The following is a 27987-nucleotide window of genomic DNA, read 5'->3' as shown; positions in this document are numbered from 1 at the left end:
GCAGGATTATGACCCAATGAAGAAGAAAAGCCTGTTCTGTATTGCTACATGTCCCTGCATGCTTTGAGCTGCGATACACAATGAATAGAGGCAGTTTTAGCGTTAGGTTGCGCTTGTGCTAATGACAGTGTTCTAGCGTTTTACACTGTTGCATTAGTGTCACTGGTAAATATACTACAGCCCACGTAATAACAGCTATTAAAAGTGTGTCTCAAACACCGTGTTTGGCGATATTTGTAATACACTGATCCACATAAAGCTAATCAAAGATTAAAACTCATAAGAAAAACGTCTCAGTGTGCAGTGCCCTGACAAAATTTATTGCATAACGGATGTTTGAAGGCAATTCTCTTGTCTTCTCCAGCTGGTGTAGCCTATTTTTTGATAATACACTGGTGATATTTAAATATAATTTATATAAAAGAGGGATGAAGGGAAACCCTTATATGCTGCATATTTTATGTCTGAATCTGCTTAATGCTGACTTAGTATGACAGTTTAAAAAATACTCCAGTGCATAGATTACCTGCAGGCCAAAGATTGATCTTATTCATTTAATTCAAACTTTTTTGGAGGCTTCTGGGACTTTCTGGCATCATTTTGTGGCAGTTTTTAATGTTTTCGTTTAATGAAGCTCTTATTGAAATGTGTTTGATGAACTTATTTATTCTGGGTTACTTGTGAGTTAGTAATGACTTCTTAAAGAATAAAGGCTTTTATTTTCTTGTAAGTGTAAGCAGTGATGATTACTATCAAACATTTTGCATTTATGATTGCTTTTTGTGTCAAGGGAGTTATTTTTTAAAATAATTTAGCGGCCAATAATGTTTAACACTTCCAACAATCGTGTGTCACACAATCAAGGTGACTGAATATGGACAGAGCCTTTTTTGGTCTATAGAGAGAAGGTAAATTTTTAGGCAGCAACATTCATTTGCTATTGAACAAAGTGTAGCAGTGTTTGTCTGCCTGGTGTGCCGCTAACTGCTGCCACTGGAACTCTGTCAAACGTAGCCTTCATTTATCCAGACCTTTTACATTTTACAGCAGGGAGTTAATTGGGCACACTGTGACAGGTCGCCTGTGTATTTTTCCCCTTTTGTAAGTGAAGCTCACTGCCGTCCACACCTTGACTTTTCAAGCCTGCAGCTCTGTGAGGCTGGAATAAGATTGCATGAGTTAATTCCTTGTGCTAAACTATTTAAGGCAGGGGATTAGTGAAGGTGCCTTTATTCCTGCAGTCTCTGTAATGTGACTAGATAGACTTAAGACAGACGGACACTGCTACCCTGGCGTATTTGACAGAGTTGTTGTCTTTTAACCCATCAAGTTTGTACAGTTATCTGGAATTCAAAATAATCATGTGCTCCAAAGTTGTTTTGCCATGCATTGTACTGTATAAAAATGTGCAATAAAGATAAGGATCTCCCTCCAATGCAACAGTTTTTTGTGTATTTCTGTTTTTGTCTAACTGCGATCAGATTTTGCTTAGTTACTTTTTTACTTCCAAGGTAATGTATATTTGGGCTTTTAGTGTAGACATGTATTGCCCACGTTGAGGAAGGCATTCTTTGTACACAGGGTGTGAAGACATCACACCTCAGGCTACTGGACCCCAATGAGTATTTTTCATTGCATACTGGGCAGTGACAGCTGACAGAGGTCTATAATGTTGAGCTTAGCGTGTCTCATCTTTGTGTTTCGCTCTGAACTGTACTTAAAGTGACCTGATAAGGCATCATCATTGTTTAATTCCCTGTATAATTGATTTGAAGCTTAATCTACATAGTGGGAATGTACTTGTGAAGAAAATGTTTTATCTGATCTTTCTAATCCTTTTTGACACGCTAGAGTCAGTGGTGCTAAAAGATCAAACAAAAGCCATACCATTAGCTCTATAAGAGGCAGAGTGAGTGCTGTTGTACTGACAGTTTTCACAGCTCTAAACCTATGCCTGTGACAACTGTTGATATTCAGAACAACATGACCTCGAGTTTGAGATTGAGAGAAGCTTAACTGAATGCACATGAACGTTAGAATCCTTACTCATTCCTGTATTTTTACAAAGTCAACTGAACTGCTTCACATGCCAACCTGCACATTGGTTTATCTTCATTGTAAAGCTGTCTGGGGCAGGATTCACAACTACCAGGTCTTAGTACACTCTTCTGAGGCCTGGACGCCAACTGGACTCCTTTGTAACAACTTCTATTCCGCACATTTTTGGGTATCATTGGCAAGACCCTGGGGGGAATGACAGGAATGGGAAGGGTCAGCTGCCTAATACAGGAATGGCAGCTGCACTTTCACAGGCACCTGGCATGCTTTCCCAGGCCTGATCCAGCTCACCACATTTTGGGTTCCCAGGACCCAGTGGGCTGGTCCAGATGGCTGTGTGTCGTTGAGTGGGCAGTTGGGAGGGATGAGATGGAGATGGGGCATGGACCTGGCACAGGTCTGGAGAATGGCCATCGGGAGCCAGAGTGGTACAGGACCAAGGCTAGCATGGCAAAGTGCCGAACCGGCACATGCTCCCATACTTGTAACAATCTGCAGACTAGTTTTAACTGCAAGTCTTTGTTAACCTTTATTCTTTCAGATCCTTGGTGAAAGGTCTTGAATCCAAGCTTCCTGTATGTTACTGTTTAAACTGATCCTTTTTATCTTTCATTTGCACTGTGAGTTTGAGTGTTTTGTTCTTGCAAATGTGTTTTGAAGCCATTCTTAGTCAGTCTTGCATGCAAAAGAGATCTCTGATCTCAAAAGATTACCTGGCTAAATAAAAGGTTCCATCAAAACAACAACTTTTATCAACTTAAATGTAACTGGACACATGCTTAGCAATGTATTTTTTTTTTTACATTTTATAGCTTCTTTGCATAGTGTCCAATTATCAATGTTTCAATTTATTTTTAGACCAGCTGATTAGCAATCCATTGAAAAGCTATTAAGTCATACAGTAACCTTGCAAAGTAGACTGATTTGCCAGCTTTCATGCCTGTCATAAGGCAAATCCAACTTGCAAAGCTACAATCTACAACACTTGTTGCAAACAATACGGTTCTGACCAATCAGCGTCATTTGAGGAGAACGAGGTGGGGCTTAGTTGTACTGAAAGCAGGTAGCAATGGCTGCGGCTAGTGAAGTGATTAGCTTGTATATAGCTAGAGTATCGTGGCAGTCTTATTTTTAAAAAAAAATTAAACACTGAAATGCTGTTTTTGCCCTGCCGACCTGTTTTGCCACGAGTTCATGACCGTTATGGCTGGGGTCTACTGGTGTATACAATGGCTTTCGTCAAAGTAGCTATTAGCTTAGATGTAGCTGCAGTATTAAAACAAGAGTGAAGAGCGTCACTGAAAGCCTGTCTGGTCAGAGTAGATGTTTTTGCCAACTTCTGGCTTTGGCATGAAATTCATTCACCAAGCAGCTCTGCAATTCACATTTTACGGCAGCATTAGCCTGTAGAGCTCAGGGTAGGAGCTGCGCATGCCTGCTACCTCCTTTTGTCTTGTCTGGTTGGCCTGTAATAAATGTGACTGAACATTTGTCCAATTACTTTCTGAGAAAGGTTTTAAAAGTCCTGCCCTTCCCAAATGCTTTCAATGTGAACTTTCTCTCATATACAAAGCCATGTGATGGACAAATGAAACAGTCTATCTGGGGAGTCAGGTCATTTCCTTGTAAGCTAAAAGAAATGGGTTCTATCCTGAAACCACTGAAGTTAGAGTCTGTTATGTGATTCTGAGGTATGACGTTGATTAATAGAGACAAACACCGTCAGCTATAAATCAAAACTAGTTTGTCATTTAAACTCTCTAGAAACCAAAAATGTCACTTCATGGTTCTGTCAGGGGAGAAGTTAAAGAGAACAAAGACCAAAAGATACATCATCTGGGAAACATCTAAGATATGTGAGGATATCTTTTAAGGAAAGTAAAAACAAATGAGCGTCCTGTCCTCCAGATTTTCTCAGAAGTTGTTGGGATTTATACCCTAGAACCATGAAATACTGGCATGTTTTGTAGCAATCCATCCAACAGCTGTTAAGGCAATCTAGGGGGAAAGGGGTGGGTACTGGGTGGGTTTTATATTTTGTGTGACATCTGGTAAAAGGAGGGGCCCCACTTATGAAACCAGGCTGTTTGTGTGGGGAGGGGCCAAGTTCACATGGCCCCTTCTTTACTGCAATTTTGAGGTATTTAAACCCACTCAAGATGTCTTTAAATTGAGCCATTATAATGTACATATACATTTAATCAGTGTAATAAAATTCTCAGAAACTTGCCTTGCTAAAGTGTATGTTGCTCTATGATAGGAATATTATTTCATATATTTATATTGACTGAATTCGAAGGTAAACCACATGCCTTCCTTATTTGTAATCCTGGAAGATAGATTTATATGACAATCTTAATTAATCAAGCCAACACGGGTGAATGTTTTATTTCAAAAATTGATCACAAAGTATACATCATACAACCATCAAACAAACAAACTACAATGCATATGTAGCATATGACTTATATGCTATATAGGTATGTATTAAGTTTATTAACATCTGCTTTATTCTGCACAAAACAGTCGTTCAGTGTAAAAGCAAAGCCAGTGATTTGTGAACCTGGTTTATTTAGTAAACATTTTGTTTATTCTCCAGAGCTGCAGTTTTGCTGAATATTCAGCTTCACTTCAAACATTTTTTTATTTGTCACATTGTTAGGTAAGCTGCAAAAATTCTGTCATCTGATATGTCTTGTTTTACACTTCTCTGAAGTTTCTATAGAAAACTTGCACTCGTGACGGATGTTAACATACAACTAAAAAATTCAAAGGCACAGAACCCCCTTTCCTTAGGTGGAAAGACTAAATGAAGAGTCAAAAATTCAGGAGAAAAAGTCATCTTTCCTGTCTGTTTGCGGGGTATTTGACAGTTTATATTTTTCCGTTTTTTAATTGTCTTTCAAGAACAAGTGGCTTCTTTCTCCTTTCACAGGAAAGAGGATCTGGTGGGATTCAGTCCAAGACTAGCAGGGGAGCACCCAGAGGTGGGCACTTCAAAAAGGAAGATTTCTGAGTGTGAACAGATCAGCTGTCGTTTTGCTCGCAGAAGCCTGAAAAAGGAAAACAAACAGAAAAAAAAACATTTTAAAAAATAAATTAAAAGCTTTTATAGTAGTGTTACTTGATCATAAGACAAAAGTCTGACAAAAGACATGATTTAATAACACTGTAAGTTACTGCTTAGTTCAACAATCACTTCACACACCGGTGTGATCAACTCGTCTGTATTTGCCATATAAGCAGATGTCCTTCTTCTTCTGGGTGACCACAGCCACATCCTCTGGCCTCAGACCACCCGGGTAACGTGAGAATATGAAGGAATAGCTGTCCAGACAAGTGCCATCAGAGTCTACTTGTCTGCATGAGTAGTGGACAGCGTAGTTATCGTAGTCAGTGTCGATCACCCAATGTTCATCATCTTGGGAGAAAAGAGAGGGGGTTTAGATTTTAGTCTCATCTTCCTCCTGAATTTGTGATTATAACGTAAAAGTATTTACTCTCTAGATTGTTTGATCTTTCTTTGGACTCATTTGTAGACAAGAGCAAAAGACTGATACAGATAACCCACTGATTGGTGTTTGAAATCTCATACTTTTCAGGAGATGTGATAGCATCTAATGCTTTTATTATTTCCTGCATGTAGGCTTAAGTGCTTTGTCCAGTATTCATACCAACACAATACTGAAATGACTAGTGAAAGCTATCATACTTATAGGAATTATAGATAAAACTAAAGCTAAAGTGCAGACAAGGTCAGTACTGGTATGAAAATAATAAATAAATAAATAAATAAATAATCACGTCATTTCTTCAATCACAGCCAAACTTCAACTTCTTTCTAACAGTACTGATTAATAAATAACCCAACTCATGTTAAGCCAGGGACATTTCTCCTCCCCTTCCTGGACTGGTTAGCATTTTGTTTCATTAATTCTCAAAGGTCAGGTCATAGAGATACCCGTGCTGCAGTTGATGATTAAAATAAACCAGAAGTTATCTAAAAGTCAACAATCTGTTTTGCAGCATGATGAGGACATGCCAAAGCTTCTTGGAAAGGCAAAATATTAAGGTGAGTTTCCATCATACAGATAGCATTACTTACTTCCAGTCTGCAGGTAGCTTGAAGCCCCCCAGTATTGCATCTGGAACTTGGCAGAGTCAGAGGTTTCGGTAAAGGTGGCAAGCATATCGGCACACGTTTCCCAGTTGCTTAAGGTCAAAAAGACAGTGAGAGTGCACTGGTTGAGTCAGATGCAAAAATTAATGAAAGGTGTGGAAAGTTGCGCTTATCACAGCAGAACTCACTTGAGGATGATGACTCTGCCCTTTGCAGTGGCAGTGATTTTGCCTTCTTCGTCAATATTAAATTGAGCCACAATGTTGTCAAGCAAGAATAAACCCTCTGGGTCTTTCTTTCCAACAGCATACCATGTCCCTACATACTGCAAAAAATAGAAATCTATGTTTAAATCCACTACACATTTCAATGGCTATCCTTAACTCAAAATCAAATAATGCTCTACTAATTAATACTCTTAAAAGAATAAAACATGCATGAAGGGAAAATGTCTGGAGCACATGGTAAAATTAGCAATTTTGATATGGAAAAACATTTAATCTTCCCCAATGCTTTCACCATATTCCAATTGCTGAGTTAACTGTGTGCATTATCCGTCCCTTTTCTGAAATGCACTGTGCTACACATGTTAATCAACTGGAGCTCCAACTCCCCTTCTTTATTTGAAATACTTAAAATAGATAGAAAATGATGATAAACTCAATAGATTTCACATGATTTGAACTCACCCTTGTCCGGTCAAAGTTCTGCATGACCTGGATGTTGGCTACCTGGCAGTCCTGTGCCCAGGACAAAGCCAGAAGACAGAGAGCAACAGCGAAATGCAGCATTCTGTTCATAGAAAGCAGAAAAACAGAAATAAATGGAGCAGTTGGAAGTTTTTAGGATAATATTCATTCAGTCTAGGTTAAATGTGGCTAAAATCTGCACAAACGTGGTGCTAAAATTGTTATAAACAATCCACTTACATACAAAACACTTGAAATAGAATATGCCTAGTTATTAGAAAGAAATGTAAGAAGTAGAACAATTTCTTTTGCAACAACGATTCCTTTAAAGTTGAAATAAGTACATACCTGGTAACCAAAATACAGGCTCACAGAGATCCTCTGGTGTTCTTTAAGGTAGCAGCCTTATATACCGTGAGTCTGCATTGCATAATGACTTCTAGGGAGCAGACCCTCCCCTGCTCTCCCCACAGTTTTGCTTGCTTTCCATTGGACAAACATTTACATAACTCCAGGCCTCATTCCTGTTGAATTGTGTGGTCTGCACATGGCCCACCATCCCTCCATATCCACCCAAAAAATGTGCTTTTACAACAGGACAGCTTAAGCATTTTCAATCTTGTGAAAGCAACCTCCAGCAGAGCCCAGACATACATATGTGTGATGAATGTGTGGACGCAAATGCACATATTTAGAGGAATACCCACCTCTGTCAGAGATGCTGATTTCAGCAGAAATTACAGCTTTGTTGAGGGTTGTTTTCTGTGTGCTTTGATTTAACACAGGAATGATATAAACCTGTGTGAAATGTGTCTGTGTGGGTGTTTTATTGTATAAGCAAATTTGATTGGTTGAATTCATTTTCAGCCTTTTTTCTTTTTAATTTAGCGGAAATACCCCTTCTATTACATCAGCTGTTGACTTAACTTTGTGGTCAATGGAGCTCTTTGTAACTCAGGACTGTTTGTATAAAAGGTAGAGAGTGCTTAAGTTCACTCACAACAAGAAGTGATCAATATGAGAAAGAGATAATCACATCTTCAATCTAAATGCTGAGTCATCAGTGATGAGTAGATCAATGAAATCCATTCAAGCGTCTTTGCTTTTAGAGCAGTTTTTTACATGCTGGGTCTTTCAAAGATCTATTTCAGTTTTTCTGTGAGACTGCTCATAAAACTCGAGGATTTTAAGAATGATTTTTGTTTCAAATAAGTCTAAAAATAGCTCACTACTAATGCATAGAACAAAAGTATGTAAACTAAGTACTGCTCTAAGCTCATACAGACAAGGTTTTTATTCTTCAAAGGGCAATCCCATTCAAACACCACCAAACTCTCTCACAAAGGTCTGTTTCCAATAACTTGAATGTACACTGTCCAAATATTGTAAATGTTGTTTTGCAATTCGATCATGTAACCAGTCCTCAGAGGGGCTCGGTTGAATAAAAACAGCACAGTTCAGCCAAACATCTGCAGCTTGCATAACCACAGCCCCGGCCGATCAAAAACAACCCAATCGCTCATTTTTCAGCAGAAATAATGGTTACTGAAATCTGGCCAGAGGCCGCACAACATTTTGTAATAATGGGGATTGGACAAGGGGGTATGTACATTACACTGCCAGGGTTTTGTGTGCACAACATTTTGGCTGGTAGTGTAAAAGTGGGAAAAACAGGAGTGAGTTATTTTGTTTTGATAGAGAGGGAAATGTAGGTTTCTCAAAATCCATATCAAAGCAAAATTTCTGCTGCAGGCTGGGTTTGGGTTCTGAAGGACTGAAACATTATAGAAAGTAGTGTTTAAGGTTGAAGTTAAAATAAAACAGATTGTACTTTCATTCGGTGTTGCTTGACAATGGCATTCCTTTCTACTGCTGTTCAGCATGAACCAGTTGAGCTAAGCTGTTTCTTTGTGGATGTTAGAGAGGCAAAATATTGATTTTTTTTTGCCAATATCTGATATACAGATATTCCCAAACCCACTTTAATAATAACAATAAAACATTATTATGAAACATACATTTTATTTATAGGTGCCTTTCAAAACACCCAAGGACACCGTACAAAACAGATAAAACAAACAGTGAAAAACAAGTTAAAAAGATGTAACAGTTAAAAAGAGGGGAGATCTGCAGAGTGACAGTCAGGGCTGATATTGATACCACTAAATTCACACAGTGCCTATTAACAGTTTTCACTCTTTCATTGATTTTATAAATCAGTCATGGTCAAAGTGAAAACAGATTTCTACAAAGTAATGCCAATTAAATTTTAAAAAGTGTCATTCGAAATAACATAAATATTCAAAGTGACTATCCTAATTCAAAAAGGGGACCAGCCAATTGGTGCTAGTAGTCTCACAATTAGTGAAATATGGATCACCTGTGAATGTGTCTCAAGTGACTGTAGCATAAAGACAGCTGTGTCTGGAAGGTCCAGTCCCTGCATAATCAGTATTCCTGGCTATCATTACACCACAAAGAAAAAAGAAGACCCAGAGCAACTCAGAGAAAAAGTTACTGAAAAGTAAGTCAGGGGATGGATACAATATAATTCCAAGGCACTGAACAGTTTTAGAAGTTCAGCTGAATCCATGTTCAAGACATGGAAGGAATATATGGCATACATGTAAATCTGTATAGATCAGGCCATCCTCACAAACTGAGTGACTGCACAAGAAGGAGACTAGCGAGAGAGGTCACCAAAACACCTATGACTTCTCTGAAGGAGTTACAAGCTTCAGCAGCAGACTGGAGGGACTCTGCATCCAACTGTTGCCTGGGTTCTTCATCAGTCAAAGCTGAGGAGAGGAGGTAAGTTGACAATCTGGTAGTTGTTATGTGGGTGGGTCATTCATACATTCATATTTTTAAGTTACTTAGTTTTCCTGTGACAATGAAGATATTGCAGTCATGTACACAAGATTTTGACGTATTTATCTTATTTTACTGAATAAACAAAGCTGGGTTTCCAAAGATAATGAATATGATAAATCATATTAATTCTATCTCAGGAAAATGAAGTATAGATAAAACAAATGCATACCCTTCAGTGACTATGTGCTTTTCAAACATGTTTTTTTTTCCCTGCTGTTTCTTTGTTTAATCGTGTTCTGTTTCATCTAAGGTCCAAACTGGAACATTCTACATGAAATACATTTGTGTGGTTGAATTTTCATTTTCTAATTTGGGTTGCAGTTTATCATAACGAGGTAGGGAAAGGTCCTGGTGCCTGACCAGTTGGAAAGTTCCTGTATTGCCAAGTAATTTTAAGTCTCTGTAACTGGATATGATGGTCAATCATATCAATTGCAGCACTAAGATCCACTAAGTCTGAATAAGGCTCAGAGGGAACCAGTTCATTACAACATAGTTTGTAATGACTAGGGTTGTCAAATGATTATCAGAATTTATGTTATTTACTGAGATAAATCTGCTTTTCGTTTAAAATTTGACAATTTTACAGTTGAAATACATTTTGTTTCATTTGGACTTTCGGTGCTGTCTTCAGTAAGGTATCAACCCATCATAAGTCTGACCGATTATTGAGGCTGATATCCAGCATTTTTCCAATTATTGGTATCAGCTTTTTATTTTACCAACTACAAATAAATCAACTGATTAAAAAGTTTGCTGCTTTAACTCTGCTGGGGCTTGCATCTCCTTTCCTATGGCATTGATATCCGCAGTCCCCCTAAAGTCTCGCCCTTAACATTATATGATTGGCTAGATGTCCTGTGAGTAATAGCCATCTTTCTCTTTAGTAATAATAAAGTTATCCAGTTTCTGAATAACAGGTTTGCACCCTATCATCATCTATTTGTGTTGTAAATGTAACACTGAAATTATCAACATGTTTGGCTCATTTTTAATGTAAATGTATACTGGTTCAAAATATCTTTATCAGTGTCATGAACTACTAATAATCCCTATCAGCCCTGTAAAATCAATACTGGTCGACCCTTAGCCTTTACCTAAGGATAACTGACTTTCTGTTTGGATAGAGACCTGCTTTTAATTTGAATGAAAATGAGGGACTTTGGATAGAGTTTATGACATTAACTCAACTAGGGAAAAAGGAACATGCAATAAATTACAAAGTGGGGTGGAAAAAGTACATGTCTGGTTGAAATTCACTTAAGAAAAAGAACTAGCCTATAAATCTATTCAAGTTAAAGTAAAAGTTACACATTTAAAGTTTACTTGAAGTACTGTAGCTGCTGTAGAGTTGTACAGAGGAATATAATCTTTATTTACTGGCAATAACAACATGAGAACATAGATCCCCAAACAGGTCTTTAAGGTAAATTCACATCTCTATAATAAAGTAAAAAACACAGCAGCTGTTTTGGGATGTGATGTGGAATCAGTCCCTCACAGTTTGGAATGCACGATAATACATTTTTGCTTATATCTTATACAGTATGTCCATATTTAGAAATTAATGTTAACCTTTACCATTATCATTATTTAAATTAAGTTTAAACTAACTCTGGCCCTTAAAACACACAGTTTAAGTTTGAGGTTGTAAAAAAGACAAATTTCAGTACTTAAAATATACTTAAAGTGTAAGGAATGATGATGAATTAAAAAAAAAAAAAGATTCAGTTGATGTACAGTCATGGGCGAAAGTATTGGCACCCCTGGAATTTTTCCAGAAAATACACCATTTCTCCCAGAAATTGTTGCAATTACAAATGTTTTTGGTATACACATGTTTATTTCCTTTATGTGCATTGGAACAACACAAAAAAGAGAAGAAAAAAACAAAATTCACATAATTTTACACAAAACTCAAAAAATGGGCCGAACAAAATTGTTGGCACCCTTTTAAAACTGTGGGTAAATCTTTTTTTTTTCCCAAGCATGTGATGCTCATTTAAACTCACCTCTGGCAGTAACAGGTGCTGGCAATTTTGAAATCACACCTAAAGCCAGTAAGAATGTATAAAAGTTGACTCAACCTTTGTGTTGTGTAGGTCTGACTCTCACCTAAAAACTCAAATCTTATTTGGTCGCTGATATAGACAGATTTTTGTAGCCAAAATATCGGGTGTAAATATCAGTGGAAATTTTCGTATCTGCAGATACCAATAATTTACTTTTTGAAGGTAATACCTGTCGACACCAATATCATGCTGATAATACTGTGCATCCTACTTGCTGTGTACTACTGTGTTTTCAACAGAGGTGGGAAAAGTACACGATTACAGCACTCAAGTAAAACTACAGTTACTCTGGTTAAAATATACTTAAGTAAAAGTAAAAGTGCTGATTTCAAAATGTACTCATAAAGTACTAGTACACAAAAAAGCTACCCAATTACAGTAATTTGAGTAAATTTAGCTACTTTGTATTAGAAATTAATAGGAATATAAGGCAACAGTAAAAAATAATGCACTTATTTTGCTTTACTGCATTGCTATTAATGCATGTCTGCTGACAGCCCTAGTAATTACAGCTTAAAATAACATTCTGAATATTTTTCAAGGAATTTATTGAAGAACAGGTTCCAGAAAATTACTTTATTTTCAATCACCTCACCCTGTTTCATTTAAAAAATGAAGGAACAGGCTCTAGCTCAATAATTTTTTCCGTCCTTTCTGTCTTCGTTTCCTCTGGCACAACATACAGCCTGTGTTCCCAACTGTGTAACGGGCTACTTTAATATATTTCCGCAACACCCACACATACTTTTTGTAGCTCCCCCTTGATCAACTCGCCTTATCTCCACAGCAAAAAATAGTGGGGAACTCCTTGCCTCGCCAGCCTGCCAGCAGCTAGCCAGACAGTGCAGTTAATAGTGTAGTTAATAATAGCCAGCCATCTTTGTTTAGGGCCTTGTTCTCAGACATCCAAGTCTCACTAATTGGACAATATCCAATTCTGGGACTGATACCTCCATGAACATGGTGATTTAAATAGGACTCCTGGGTAGGCAGTTGTGAACAGTCACTGCTAATTTCTGTCACTGTTTGGCTACTTTTGTCCTCCATAGCTAAAGGAGCAATAGGAGTAAAAGTGAAGCAGGGTTGGTCACAAGGTGGTTATTTATGGCAAGGGCAGTTGACATTATGTTTAATGTTGGTTCAACTTGTTTAATTAATAAGCTAAGGGTTGTTTAAGTGCCTCCAAAGTGTTGAGTGCAGGGATGGATAAGGGGGCTTTTGAAAACCTACCTGCACCAAAGTGATAAAGCCTCTGGTATACTGGCGTTTAACCTAGCAGTCTCACTCCTGCGTCCTCCCTCAGATAGGGAGGATTGCCCGATATAAAATGATCAGCGTTGGGATTTGTGGGTTAAGGACGCTTAGAGCTGGGGGTTTAATGTCATGACGTCACATTAATTAGCGGCCACTTTGATCCTTTCAGCCTCTAAGCCGCACTCTGTCCTATTCGGTCTGCCGGTGGACACGGGACCTGTCAGTGAATCCCTCAGGGACCGTGGAGGAGAATGCAAGTCCATTCAAACGGATGCTACTGAAACGCCGAAACCTGTAGGCCAAAACAGCCCCCTCTACCTTTTTACCTCCTCTACAGGAGATGCTTTTGTGAAAAAAAGGACGGGAATACACACTTTTTGAGCTCAATATGGCAGACAAGGATAGCGTGGAGAAATACCTGGAGAACAACCCGCAGTTCGCCAAAGAATACTTTGATAAGAAGTTGCGTGCTGAAGCCCTGTCCGCCGCCTTTTCTGCTCCTCTCGACGTCAAAGACACTGCCTCCTTCAAGGATGTTAACTCTGTGCAAGAGGCCGCCATCATCTTCGAGCTGGTCCAGGAGCTGCAAAAACAGGGTGCTGAGATGGAGAAGTCCCTACACAAAGTGTTGCAGAGGGTCGCCATGATTTTACAGGCCGACAGGGTCAGCTTTTACCTGTGCAGGTCGAGAAATGGAACACCTGAGCTTGCAACTTGCCTCTTTGACGTGACTCCGACGTCTAAATACGAGACAAACCTGGTCAACCCGCAGGGGGAAATTGTGTTCCCTTTTGATATGGGTATCGTCGGGCACACAGCACAGTCCAAAAAGCCACAAAATGTTCCCGACGTCTCAGCGGTGAGAAGTCATTAAACTGTCCTCGCGCTCTGCAGTGCGCGCGCTTTCTAGAAAGTGTTGTTAGCTAAACTATTGTGAAGATGTTAGCTTGTTTCTGTGTTTAAAAAAAAGTCAAATTCCCTTCTGTAAGCTTGAAGGATAGTCATAAAACCGTAAGGGTTTATTTTAATAACCTTAAAGGTTTTTAGGTGAAGCATCAGGCTATTTAACTTTTAAATTGCACTAGCCTGTTTGAGTTATTTGTGGCACCAGACCTGAAAATTTGGGACTAAACAATAAATAGCCAAAATGTACAGTTGTGTCATATTTAACTTTGGTCTGACTACATACTTAAGTTTTTGCCATTATTGTTTTGCCCTTGAAAATCAGTCAAGGTCATATCTGCAGAAGACATTATAGTAATTTAAAGGCCATATAGTCAGACCTTGACATGAAAAATAGAGGTACAAACAATACTGCTTTAAAATTAAATTTACAACCTTATACGCCCTTAGCTTTAATGTTGGTGCAAGCATGTCAGAAAATTTGTGAAAACTCATATTTTATAAATGCTAAAGAACTTTTGCATTTGCCAGTGCACCACGTCTACAAGACATTACAGCTGGTGGTTTCAAAAAGGGGAAATGTTGATATTCTTAGATAATTAATGTGTTTTCTAATGGCTAAATGTAGCAAAGCTGCAAAAGATTAGAATGGTAAAGAATGTTTTACTCTCCAAACAACAAATACAAGTTGTTGTTTTTTTTATATAGAAGTCAGATCTAGCAAAGCAACTGCTACGTAAAGGCGTATAAATTTCAATCTGACAGGCAGGTCAGAAAAACAATATTGACCCGCAAAGTATAAATTGACTAATGTAAATCTATGAATTGTATGTCAGTGGTGTGAGTTTAAAACAAAACTGACTATCTTTGTCTCTTGATGCAGAATAAAAAGTTCTGCGACTTTGTGGACAAACAGACTGGATACAAGACGAAATGCATGCTCACTTTCCCTCTGGTGGCTGACAAAGAGTGCATAGGCGTTGTGATGGCACTAAACAAGATAGGAGCTCCTGCATTCACTGCAGAGGATGAGGCAGTAAGGATGCATACTCTAACATGCACATTCACACTCATCAGTAATGATCACTTTGTGGGATAAACATGCCATGTGATAAACTGCAGCTTTTTGATCTTTATGCTGTTGTTTCTGTGATTCGTCAGTAAGACATTACAGCACAGACACCTCATGTTTATTGGCTTCATTAAAAAGCTGGTGCACAAATATTGCAGATCTGCTGCTAACTATAGATTATTGCTGTAATTACATCTCACCAGTAGGGTGCAACACATCCATTATGTCAGCTGGAGCCAGTAGGGCCTGTCTGACTTGATGTGTTTGTGTTTCAGCATTCAACTTGAAAAAGCATAATGACTTCACTCATAATATGTTAACTGTGTAGCCTATATTTTGTGTGTCTTGTAATTCACAAGTCACTGTATTCTTAGTTTAAACAGTAATTTACATGTACTTTGAAGGGGGGGATTGTAATAAGATCTTGTCTTCTGATTTGAACCCTTTAAGCCTTTTGTCTTCACAAATTGTTTTTGTTTGGTGAAAATCCTGCTTCTCAAAGATCTGAAGCATCATTAAAACTGTTAGATGAAATAGGGTAAAAGCATGACGGAGAGTTTGATACTTTCCATGAGGTGTAAATCCATGCAAAACATCTAAGAAATCCATGCAAAAGTTAGCATAATAAGGACCCTAAAGCTGCATTTAATTTTTTTATGCAAGCGTGAGAGAATACATGGCCATGTCATACACTTCCTGCTGTTTTACATATATCTTTCATGCCTGAAACGAAGCAGAATTGTATTGCACTCATTTTCAACAGTCTTAAATCAGCTTTCGTGTATTGATGAAACCTCTTATCTGCTTTGGTCCTTAGCTCTTCCACAAGTACATGAACTTTGCTCAAGTCATCACCCTGCAGCATTACACAGCCTACATGTTCAATGTGGAGTCCAGAAGGAGTCAGGTAAACTCAGCTGCTGCTATTAAATACAAGAGTGCTCTAATCATTCCTTGTCATCCATGGGGGATTCTGCATCATTAGGCACTAATGAATAACTTGTCCCCTGGCTTGAACCTCGCATTCATTCCAAAGCACAGAAGAGAGATCATATAAAATGTAACTCTCCTTATATATGTTGCCGTTCTCTTTCATGTAGGTGCTTCTTTGGTCAGCCAGTAAAGTATTTGAGGAGTTAACAGATATTGAAAGACAGTTCCACAAAGCGCTCTACACTGTAAGAACTTATCTACAATGTGACCGATACTCAGTGGGTCTACTGGACATGACTAAAGAGAAGGTGGGTGTGGAAGAAAAGATTTGACTTAACAGAAAGATTCAATAGAAAGCATTCATGTTACAGGCTTAATGGCTTAAAAAAACCCTCCTGTTGTCTGTGTTTCCCCCTGCAGGAATTCTATGATGAATGGCCCGTGAAACTTGGAGATGTGGAACCTTATAAAGGACCAAAAACACCAGACGGCAGGGTAACAGGCCCATTTTTCCTCCTTTATTCAGATTTCATCATGTGCAATGCTTCTTCAACTTCCTAGCCCTTTAAAGGCGATCAATAATTTCTAAAAGGACTTCTGTTTTCCCTATAGGAAGTTAACTTTTACAAGATTATTGACTACCTTCTGGAAGGAAAAGAAGAAATTAAAGTCATACCGTGAGTATTTTTAGTTACATGATACAACTACACTCAAAAACACAACATACAACAAACAATCTTCACTTACATTAGGAAATGATTAATACAGATCAAAATTTAATAAAATGAAAAGCAGATAAATTGTAGCATCTGACCATCATCATGGTTAAACCTGCTTTCTTGTTTACCTCCTCTTCTTCTTTTTTCAGGGGTCCACCAGCAGACCACTGGGCTCTAGTTAGTGGACTTCCCACCTATGTTGCAGAGAATGGCTTTGTAAGTGTCTTACAGCTGCTCCAGAGCAATTTATCATCACAGTGTCTATAATGATAAAGAAAATAGAGGGTAATTGACTTGTGGAGATAAAGGCCAAAGGGACAGTGGGTCCTAAAAAAAAAAAAATCTTGTCTTTATCCTTTATTTTAGCAGGGAGAATCCACTGAGACTGAGGTCTCTTTTCCAGGGGTGCCATGTAGTGATAAAAGTAAAAACATGAACAAATAAAAAGTCAGGAAAGCTTACATACATACTCACAATCATACTTACAAACCTATGTCTTATTCAATGTTATATACATTAAAACAGTCTCAATTTTCTTCCTTAGATAGTTCAGACATTAATTCTTTGAAAACACTGTGAGATACAAGAGAATGCAGCTTCTCTAAAGCAGTCTTAGCTCATTCAGTTCTAAACCCTGGTGTTTTTAAAGTAGATCCAGTTTTGAGATCTGGTGTTATGACTTCAGTATTCACAGACAGGAGAATATCCAAGTCAGGAGGGAGTATACAGAGTAAACAGAATACTGTGTTGTTTCCTATGCTGACCCAAAGAGGGCCAGCCAACAGGGCAATGTAAGTCACTATGATGGATACAAAATCTAACACTGGTGATGAATGGCTTTAAAACAGAAGAAGTTGCATCTGTGTGAAGAGTGCCTCCACGGTCTAAAACCGGTAAAATTATTGCCTGGACAATCTAAGGCACAACTTATTTCTGTATGGAAAACCAACCTGGGGCCTTATTTTCCAAGCTAAATTTGATATGTGAGACCTTTTTTATGAGGGGTTCAACATCAGTTTGAGTATTAAATTGCATCATCTGCATGAAGATGTATTTTGTAATTTCCAGTTTGTCCTGCAATTTTATTTATATAGAGAGTAAAAAGAAGTAGCCCAATGATGGAACCCTGGGGTGCTCCTTTGCCAACTTCTAGAAAGGTCGACATAACATTAGCCACTACTGTTGCTTGCATTCCATTTGATATACTGTATAATTGTGGAACCAGTTGCATGCAGTCTCAACAAATCAAAATTAAAGCAGTGGTATATAGAGGGAATAATGTATTAGAAGGAGTATACGTAGGAAGTTGGTGTAGTTTGAAGTGAAAATCAGTCTTTAGCTGTGAGACAGCTTGATTGTTGAGGATGCAGTAGAGTATAAAATTGAATTATCTGTGTAAAGATAGATTTTAAAATTTCAAGTTTGTCCTGCAATGTTATTTTTATATAAAGTGAAAAGAAGTAGCCCAAGGATGGAACCCTGGGGTACACCTTTGTTAACCTCTACAAAAGGGTGACTTAACATGATCAGTTTTACAACATTAATGGAGGAATTAGGTGAAGTTTTGTGTCACTGTATGGTGGTTATTACAGATAAATATTTTGATGAACTAATTTCAGTGAGGCAACAATGGCAAAAAACAATCAAGGGTATTTACATTTGGGATAGAGTGAATTGCAAAGATTGATTTGAAATAACTAGATAAATTCTGTCAAGTTAACTTTTTTAATGTGATTTTCTGCAGATTTGCAACATGATGAATGTGGCTTCAGATGATTACTTCACCTTCCAGGTAATAAAACTTTTACTGCACACAACAGCAGATTTCCCATACACAAATCCATGCTAAAGTATTAAGCACTGAAGCCATTACTGAAAAATATGCAGATTTAAAAATCTGATAGTTGTCAGGTTTGAACTGTTTGCAAACTGATTGCATGATTTAAATCTTTTTTTCCAGAAAGAGGCAGTGGATGAGACAGGTTTCATCCTCAAAAATGTTTTGTCGCTGCCCATCGTCAACAAGAAGGAAGAAATTGTGGGTGTCGCCACTTTCTTTAACAGGAAAGATGGCAAACCATTTGATGAGCATGACGAGCAGATCACTGAGGTAGGTGCCATGCATGTTGTCATTTCTTTTCCTGTCACCCTGACATATTTGCCTCTGATTGGACACACATTCATGCTGCAGTTTGCCCCATAAAGAACTAGATTTGAGCTGATTTTGGAGTATGCAAATGGGTAAATTTTCAAGATAGAGAAGAATATATCTGAAAGCTTGATGAATGAGGATATTCTATGTTGAAACAGCTTTCTTTTCCTGCCTTTTTTATGCCATCATCGTGCAAACCAGGCCCTGACACAGTTCTTGGGGTGGTCGGTGTTAAACTGTGACACCTATGACAGGCTGAACCGCATGGAATACAGGAAAGATATCGCCCAGGAGATGCTCATGTACCAGACCAGATGCACCCCTGAGGAACTGCAGTCCATCCTGGTGTGTATCAGGTTTGCTTTACGGCACATTTTCTCTACAGAGGCCTATTTTTTCCATCTTTGATCTTTAGGCCTTTGATAAGCAAGAAATAAAAGTGGTCAAAGGTTAATGCACCGTGAATAGCTTTTTGAGCTGCCGTCCTCTTATGACAGCCATTACATGACTAATGAATGATCTGGTGGATCACTTATCCACTTTGGCAGCTTACATCTGAGACGATGACACAACAACTTAACACTTCTATCACCAGTTTAAAATGATTGAAAACATAGCATTGTGGTATTAATTTGCTGTAACTGCATGTAAATGCCTTTCTGAATATTTTTTCCTATTTCATAACCAGAACACCAAAGAGAAGTTTGATGCTGAGCCTGAAGACTGTGACCAGAAAGAAATGTACAAACTGTTGGTAAGTTTAAGGCTTCTTTGCTTTTGAGTCAAGCTTTCAAAATAATTATTGATAATATTTTTCTTCAATTTTTTGGACATCTGAATGTTTAGTATATTAACACTCTTGTCTGAAATGCAATTTGTTTGTTCTGTTCTCAGAAAGCAACATGCCCACCAGCGGATAATGTCAATGGCGAGAGCCTTTACTTGTTCTCCTTCAGTGACTTCCCTGTCACAGAGTTTGACCTCATCAAAGCTGGCATCCGCATGTTCTTTGAGCTTGGAGTCGTTGAAAAGTTTAAAGTTCCAGCAGAGGCAAGTTTTCTTACAGTGGTGTGAAAAAGTGTTTGCCCCCTTTCTGATTCCTGAGTTTTTTGCATATTTATCACACTTACATGTTTCAGATCATCAAACCAATTTTTATATTTCACTAAGACAACCCAAGTAAATGGAAAATGCAGTGTTTGAAAGATTATTAAATTTTTTAAGGGGGCAAAAAATCCAAACCTCTCTGGCCCTGTGTGAAAAAGTAATTGCCCCCCTTGTTAAACCATGAGTTAACTGTGATTAACCACAGTTTTTGGAAAGCTGAGTTCAATTTCACTGGCCACACCCAGGCCTGATTACCGCCAGATTTGTTGAATCAAAAAATCACTTAAATAGAAACTGTCAGACAAAATGAAGTAGGCTGCAAGATCTCAAAAAGAAACACATCATGCCACTAGCCAAAGAAATTCAAGAACAAATGAAAAAACAAAGTGATTGGAATCTGTCAGTCTGGAAAAGGTTACAAAGCCATTTCCAAGGCTTTGGGACTCCAGCAAACCACAGTCAGAGCCATTATCCACAAATGGAGAAAACAAGGAACGTGGTGAACCACACAAAAGAACCTAGAACGACATCCGAAGACCTGTAGGCCCCACTGGCCTCAGCTAAGGTCAGTGTTCATGACTCAACCATAAGAAAGACACTGGGCAAAAATGGCACCCATGGGAGAGTTCCAAGGCCAAAACCACTGCTGACCAAAAAGAGCACAAAGGCTCATCTCACATTTTCCAAGAAACATCTTGATGATCCCAAGACTTTTGGAGAAATATTCTGTGGACTGACGAGACAAAAGTTTAACTTTTTGGAAGGTTTGAGTCCCGTTACATCGGGCGTAAAAATAACACAGCATTTGATAAAAAGAACATCATGCCAGCAGTCAAACATGGTGGTGTCAGTGTGATGGTCTGGGGCTGCTTTGCTGCTTCAGGACTTGGACCACTTGCTGTGATTGATGGAACAATGAATTCTGCTGTCTACCAGAAAATCCTGAAGGCAAACGTCCGGCCATCAGTATGTGCCCTCAAGCTCAAGCGCTCTTGGGTTATGCAGCAGGACAACGACCCGAAATACACCTGCAAGTCCACCTCTCAATGGCTCAAGAAAAACTAAATTAAGGTTTTGGAGTGGCCCAGTCAGGGTCCGGACTTAAATCCAGCTGAGATGCTGTGGTGTGACCTTAAATGGCAGTTCATGCTGGAAAACCCTCCAATATGGCTGAGTTAAAGCAATTCTGTGAAGAAGAGTGGGTCAGAATTCCTCCACAGTGATGAAAAACACTCATCACCTGTTATTGCAAACGCTTGATTTCAGTTATTGCTGCCAAGGGTGGCACAAAAAGTTATTAGGTTCAGCGGGCAGTTACTTTTCACACAGGGCCAGATAGGTTTGGATTTTTTGCCCCCTTAAAAAATTTAATAATCTTTCAAACACTGCATTTTCCATTTACTTGGGTTGTCTTTGTGAAATATAAAAATTGGTTTGATGATCCGAAACATTTAAGTGTGATAAATATGCAAAAAAACTCAGGAATTAGAAAGGGGGCAAATACTTTTTCACACCACTGTATTTTTCAGCAACTAAGTGCATGTTCTTAACCATTTGTCCTGCAAACAATTACATTTTTTTTATTACATTTATTCTGCCATCAGTAGATTAATTGAAAGAGGTTTAAATGCAAACATAATGCATACTAAAATACACTGCCTGGCCAAAAAAAAAGATGCCACCAAAAAAAGGACACACATTCTAATATATCGTTGGACCGCCTTTAGCTTTGATTACAGCACGCATTCACTGTGGCATTGTTTTGATAAGCTTCTGAAATGTCACAAGATTTATTTCCATCCAGTGTTGCATTAATTTTTCACCAAGATCTTGTATTGATGATGGGAGAGTCTGACCACTGCACAAAGCCTTCTCCAGCACATCCCAAAGATTCTCAATGGGGTTAAGGTCTGGACTCTGTGGTGGCCAATCCATGTGTGAAAATGATGTCTCATGCTCCCTGAACCACTCTTTCACAATTTGAGCCCGATGAACCCTGGCATTGTCATCTTGGAATATGCCTGTGCCATTAGGGAAGAAAAAATCCATTGATGGAATAACCTGGTCATTCATTATATTCAGGTAGTCAGCTGACCTCATTCTTTGGGCACATAATGTTGCTGAACCTAGACCTGACCAACTGCAGCAACCCCAGATCATAGCACTGCCCCCACAGGCTTGTACAGTAGGCACTAGGCATGATAGGTGCATCACTTCACCTGCCTCTCTTCTTACCCTGATGTGCCCATCACTCTGGAACAGGGTAAATCTGAACTCATCAGACCACATGACCTTCTTCCATTCCTCCAGAGTCCAATCTTTATGCTCCCTAGCAAACTTAAGCCTTTATTGCATGCCAATGATTTGACCCTTCTTAAACAGACTAAAATCTTTTCCACGACCACAGGATGTGTCTTTCAACGTGGTTGTTTAAGAAATGAGAAGTTACTCATTGCATCAGCTGGGGTTAAATAACTTGTTGCCAGCTGAAAGATAATCGCCCATGCAGTAATTATCCAATAGGAGGCTCGTACCTATTTGCTTAGTTAAATCCAGGTGGCGACTTTTTGAATGTAAACACCAGAAACAACAAGGCTGAATGTACACACAGTAGTGCCAAAAATAGACTCAAATCCCAGGAAAACCCAGCGGCAGATGTGAAAGTGAAGTGAGCTTCTGTGGGCTAAATTGCTTTTACAACTTCTAGATAAATATCATGCTCATTGAAAAGCCTCTGAATTACTCATATTCATCCTGATTAACTCCTCTCTCTTGTGTTGCCTTTGCCCTCTCCCCCCCTCTCAGACACTGACCAGATGGATGTACACAGTGAGGAAGGGTTACCGTGCCATCACCTACCACAACTGGAGGCATGGCTTCAATGTGGGCCACACAATGTTCTGCCTGCTGCAGGTAAAGCGTGCACAACTGTGCAAACCCCAACACAGCAGCTTACAGAGGATCGTCTTTTAATTTGTTCCAAACTCGTAATTGCACCACCTCAGGCAAAATCTAGTCCACATTGAGTATTACAAAGCAATTAAAGCATGATTATTGATGTTTCTTGATTGAATGGGTCTGTTAACTGGCAGAACAAATTCTGTGTTTTTTATTGATGTCACAGCCTTTCCCAACTGCTCTAACTTAGTCTTATTTGCCTCTTCTACCCACAGACAGGAAGGCTAAGGAAGTACTACTCTGATCTAGATGCCTTCGCCATGGTGTCTGCTGCTTTCTGTCACGATATCGACCACAGAGGGACCAACAATCTCTACCAGACAAAGTAAGTGGAGACATTTTATTATGCAAGCAGAGTAAGCCACCCATGTGTGTATTTATCATTTACATCTTTGTCTCTTTTGTTTAGGAGTGCGCATCCTCTGGCTAAACTTCATGGCACATCAATCATGGAGAGGCACCATTTGGAATACAGCAAGACGCTCATGGCTGAGGAGGTTTGACAGCCACTTTTTTGGGGGAAAAAAATAGTTTTAAAGGTTAAAACTGTAGAAAATGCATGCACATTTTGACCACTATAATCTGTCTTTTGCAGAGCCTGAACATTTTCTGCAACCTGCAAAAGCGCCAGTTTGAGACCGTCCAGCATCTGTTTGATGTCTGCATCATTGCCACTGATCTGGCCCTTTACTTCAAGTAGGTTTACTGACAAACTAACTCAGACTGCTAGCAGCTAACAATCTACACATGGAGACATAAAACAATTTAAATTATGTGGTTGACTGGATCTAGTGTCGCTCCAAAGAGTTTTAGTCTGCATAAGTCCATTTTTAGGCAGGTTTTATGGTGTACACCTCTGACTGATTGTGTGCTGTCTCATCCCTTTTTTCATGTGCAGAAAGAGAACCATGTTCCAGAATATTGTGAATGCCACAGAGCCAATGACTGATGAAAAAGAGGCCACTGCTTACATTTCTAACAACCCTATTAGGAAGGAAATTGTCATGCACGTATCCAATTCAAATAAATATTGAAATATTTGGGAGTAGTCTTTACACAGAAGAATTCTCAGAGGTAGTGTGTTGTTTTCTTCCTCTGACTTTCTGTCTGCCCCTACAACTCCAGGGCCATGATGATGACAGGTTGTGACTTGTCTGCTATCACCAAACCCTGGGAGGTTCAGAGCAAGGTGGGTGGCCTTTACAACTGCTCATAAGAGTCAGTTCAGAGAGGCTCAAAGGAAGTAAATTAGACAGTCTTTTCACACATTAGTTCTCACATTCAACCTTGAATATAAAAACAAAAAATGCAGAGTAGTTTCTTGTTAATTTGTTTTCCCATCCAAAAAATTATAAGAAAATGGCTGCAAATAATGCTCATCATTAAGCTAAATGCTTGTATTCATTTAATCCAGAGAATACACAGATAATTTCACATTAGTCTTTTCAAGACTCTCAATATATTCTAGGACTCCATTGCATCTTTAATTTCTAAACCGTTACATTGTTGACACATTTTGTGCAGATTGTAAGATGAAAATGTGACAACATAGTCAAGGAAATGCAGATTGTGTTTGTAATTGTAGTATGAAAATAAAGCTTTCTTTGAGGCACAGTGTTAACATTAACAGACTCTGTGCTAATATTACACAAGGCAAAAGCTACTTTTTATTTTCAATATCCTGTAAAATGTTAACAAGTGTCAGCCCCAGCTTCAGCTCCAACACCTGCCCCTCCAACCACTTCTCAGAAAAGTTGCATTTATCTATTATTTACATGCGCGTGTCACTCAATCACATGATTAGCTTGGTTGCTAGGGACACGGCAGAGCTTTAACCCTCAAGCCCCCTTTTTTAAAAAAAAACACACTTTTCCCTTTAAGGCTCTTAACTCCAATCCTCATCATGTATAGCAAATGTGAATTAATTTTCATAATTTAACCCTCTTAATGCCAGTTTATTTACACAGTGCCACCTTTTTTTAACAAAAAATATATGTTTTTTATTTGATGAATGCAGATTTTAGTAGTCTGTAGTCAGTAAAATATAAAGGGGAAAAAATCAAGATAAAATAAGCTGTATAAATATTAAAGCAGTAAAAATAATAAATATGGCAAGTCTAAGCAAGTCTGTAAAAATAAGTTTTAAGAAGTGATTTAAAAGATGTCACTGATTCTGCACGCATCATCTCCTCAGGTAGGCTGTTCCAAAGTCGAGAGGTCCTGATCGAAAACATTAGGTCACCTTTGGTTTTTAGCCTTGACTTTGGAAAGACCAGGAGGCCTCCGCCTGAAGATCCAAGGCTGTGGTCTGGTTCATAGGGGGTTAATAATTCTGATATATAGCTTGGATCCAGGCCCTTATGTGCTTTAAAAGTAATACATAAAATCTTCAAATCAATTCTAAAACTAACAGGAAGCCAGTGTAGGGATGCTAAAATTGGGGTGATGTGATGCTGTCTGTTAAAACCAGTGAGAAGCCTGGCTTGGACAAGTTGGAGGCGAGAGAGGGATTTGCAAAAGTTGCATAATAACCCACCTCTTATTCATAAAAAATCATGACATGACTTTTAAAACAGGCTTGATGTGCTGCAGGTCCCTGAAGCAGGAGACAAAACTGAGGCTTCTGTCTCACACATCATTGCCTGCTTTCTTTCCCCAGTTTCTGACTGTCCGATCTATAATAAAGGGCCTTTTAAAAAAAGTGGAAGAAGAACAGGAAACTTCTAGGAACAGCAAAATATGTTAAAGAAATACATAGACTACTAAAATGTTTGGAGAATATTAAAAGGGAGTTGCATCTTTCATACCTTGGGAAGATTATTGGGAGGAAGGGCTGTTGATTTTTTGAGTTTAGGCCTTAAATGACAAAAAATTTTAAAAAAGTAATGAAGGCTGGGTCTGAAAAATGAAGACAAGAAAATAATTGCTTTAAAAAGACATTTTCAGCTATTAAATGCTTGCTTAAGCTCTTTCTTTTACTAATTCAACTTTATCTCTACTGCTTCTTTGCACCCATCCAGGTAGCTCTGATGGTCGCAGCTGAATTCTGGGAACAGGGAGACTTGGAGAGAAATGTGCTGGACCAACAGCCAATTGTAAGTCTTTTGTACATTTTCTTCCCTTTGAATTTTTGTTACCTTTATTGGATTTTTTTTCATCCAAACGTGTCGTCTGTGTCTTTCCTTTCTCAGCCAATGATGGACAGGAACTGTGCTGAACAGCTACCTAAGATGCAGTGCGGTTTCATTGACTTTGTGTGCTCATTTGTATATAAGGTAATACATCTTTTCTGTTTACCCCTATAAGTGTATTAAAAGAGAAACTTTGATATATGAAAGAGAAGGGATGTTTAAAAGATAATAAATACACATATGAAACTGCTAAGAATGTAAAGACTACACTGTAGGGGGTCTTTAATGGAGCTCTTGTTTGATTTTCAGTTCAAGCAAAGCAACATAAAATGATACTTTGTCCAAGAGTTGTTTTGATTCAGTTCATTAAAATCAGTTTTTATGCATTTATGGTAGAGGCTGTATAAACCGAGTCATTAACCTTACTCTTCATCTTCTGTTTAAAGCCTGGCTTTTGTCTACAAGGCATTAACATTTATTTCCTTTTCCATTTTCAGTGTGGTCAAAAAATTGTAATTATTGGTGCATTTATTTTTTCATGAGACTGTGGTCAAAAGGTGCAGAGCTGAACTAGCACAAAACAGCATGCATCTCCTAATTAAATATAATGCACCCTAAAACAACAATAATTGAAATGATTAAACATACATTTTCTTTATAAGCTTCTGTGTTGAGATCAGGATATATGGAGATAAACCTATTGAACCCAGCCAACCCCACCAGGAATGTCAGTTATATGTTTGTCAGGATGGAATTTGGACAGGAAAGCACACATCCATAACTTTAAACATGTGTTGTTCGTCCCAGGGGGGCGTCTGGTCTAAGAGGAATGTGAGATTAGCAATAGTAAAACTGTCAAAAACATAACTTTTCCTGTGTTTATCAGGAGTTCTCAAGGTTCCACAAAGAAATCCAGCCCATGTTTGACGGTCTGAACAACAACCGGGCACATTGGAATGAGCTGGCTGAGGTGTACAATGCAAAGATGAAGGCCATTGAGGACGAGAAGAAGAAACTAGAAGAAGAGGAAGCAAGGAAATGTAAATGAGAATGGGATGTCTGTATTACACAAGATGAGTGTTGAGAACTATCCCACATTAATGCTTTTTTTGTTTCTGTTTTTGCAGCTGGTGATGGTGGGAAGTCAAAGACCTGTACCATCTGCTAAGTTCCCGCGGTGCTTGGATCTGGACTAATGCGGTTGGGTTAGGACTAAGCTAGGCTACACTAGCCTAATCTTGTCTGACATCTAGTCTAGTTGGAGCATCGCTCTTCAAGTTTGGTCCGGTCTGATCTACACCAGCGTAGTTCTCTCTCTGGTTAGGTACTGTTGGCTCTGGTGCAGACCAGCGTGGCTTCGGTGTGGTCTGGAACAGTCTGGCCTAAACTTTAGTCTAGTGTAGTCAGGTCTGGTCTGCGGGCTGGCCAAACTGTTATCCAAGGAGGGAAGGGTCTGAAACATCACCATGAAGAAGTAACCATGGGACTCTGACTACAAGAGAAGCTGTTTGAAACTCCTTCCATCTTCTGCATCTATGTGAACATTTGAAAATCATTATATACGTGGATGACATTTATCTCCCTTTATGATAGCAATAATGTAAACATTTCTGACATGTATGGTCTGAAACTATAAGCTGTTACCAAATGCTCCAAGCCAAGCTGAAGTACAGATACAAACTCTTTAGTTGCACTTAGCTGCTGCTTTTTGGCAGTGGCAGATCATGTATGGAGATTGAGAAAGGACAAAAAGGACAAGACTTTATACTCTGGGATCTGGGTTGAAAAAATGCATCTGGTTTCAGTTTACATAATGTAAAAACAAAAATCTGTTGATAGTGTTCAACAAAGCCTGGATTAGGGTGGTTATTACCAATAAGGGCTTATGTTCTCAAAAAGCGCTGATGAGCTGTGCAAGGTTGTATTTATTTTAATATGCAATTCA

The 27987-nt window shown here is 38.6% G+C and overlaps 2 protein-coding genes across 3 annotated transcripts; one reads left to right on the top strand and one right to left on the bottom strand.

Annotated features, from left to right (window-relative positions):
* Nucleotides 1-4430: 4430 nt before the first annotated feature.
* Nucleotides 4431-7350, bottom strand: rbp4 (retinol binding protein 4, plasma). Of its 2 annotated transcripts, XM_041815480.1 has the most exons (6): nt 7216-7350; nt 6868-6970; nt 6367-6503; nt 6164-6270; nt 5267-5479; nt 4431-5111 (listed from the first exon to the last, which is right to left on the bottom strand). In XM_041815480.1, the coding sequence occupies exons 2-6, from the start codon at nt 6967-6969 to the stop codon at nt 5086-5088; spliced, it is 585 nt and encodes a 194-aa protein (XP_041671414.1). In that variant the 5' UTR covers nt 6970; nt 7216-7350; the 3' UTR covers nt 4431-5085. The 2 variants fall into 2 exon arrangements, with proteins under 2 accessions (XP_041671414.1, XP_041671413.1); XM_041815479.1 differs by lacking the exon at nt 7216-7350 and having other exon boundaries at nt 6868-6978.
* A 6105-nt stretch (nt 7351-13455) lies between these two features.
* pde6c (phosphodiesterase 6C, cGMP-specific, cone, alpha prime) lies at nt 13456-27250 on the top strand. The gene is made up of 22 exons (XM_041815476.1): nt 13456-13926; nt 14854-15006; nt 15860-15949; nt 16143-16283; nt 16396-16470; nt 16588-16652; nt 16844-16910; nt 18439-18486; nt 18655-18804; nt 19048-19191; nt 19535-19600; nt 19741-19896; nt 22759-22866; nt 23127-23236; nt 23321-23408; nt 23507-23607; nt 23810-23917; nt 24037-24100; nt 25932-26006; nt 26103-26186; nt 26929-27082; nt 27170-27250. The coding sequence occupies exons 1-22, from the start codon at nt 13456-13458 to the stop codon at nt 27208-27210; spliced, it is 2559 nt and encodes an 852-aa protein (XP_041671410.1). The 3' UTR covers nt 27211-27250.
* The last annotated feature ends 737 nt before the right edge of the window (nt 27251-27987 follow it).

The sequence above is a fragment of the Cheilinus undulatus genome, linkage group 20, assembly GCF_018320785.1.
Source record: "Cheilinus undulatus linkage group 20, ASM1832078v1, whole genome shotgun sequence".
NCBI classification, from domain to species: domain Eukaryota; kingdom Metazoa; phylum Chordata; class Actinopteri; order Labriformes; family Labridae; genus Cheilinus; species Cheilinus undulatus.
The sequence above is the reverse complement of the archived record's forward strand: the minus strand, read 5'-3'. Positions and strand labels throughout refer to the sequence as shown.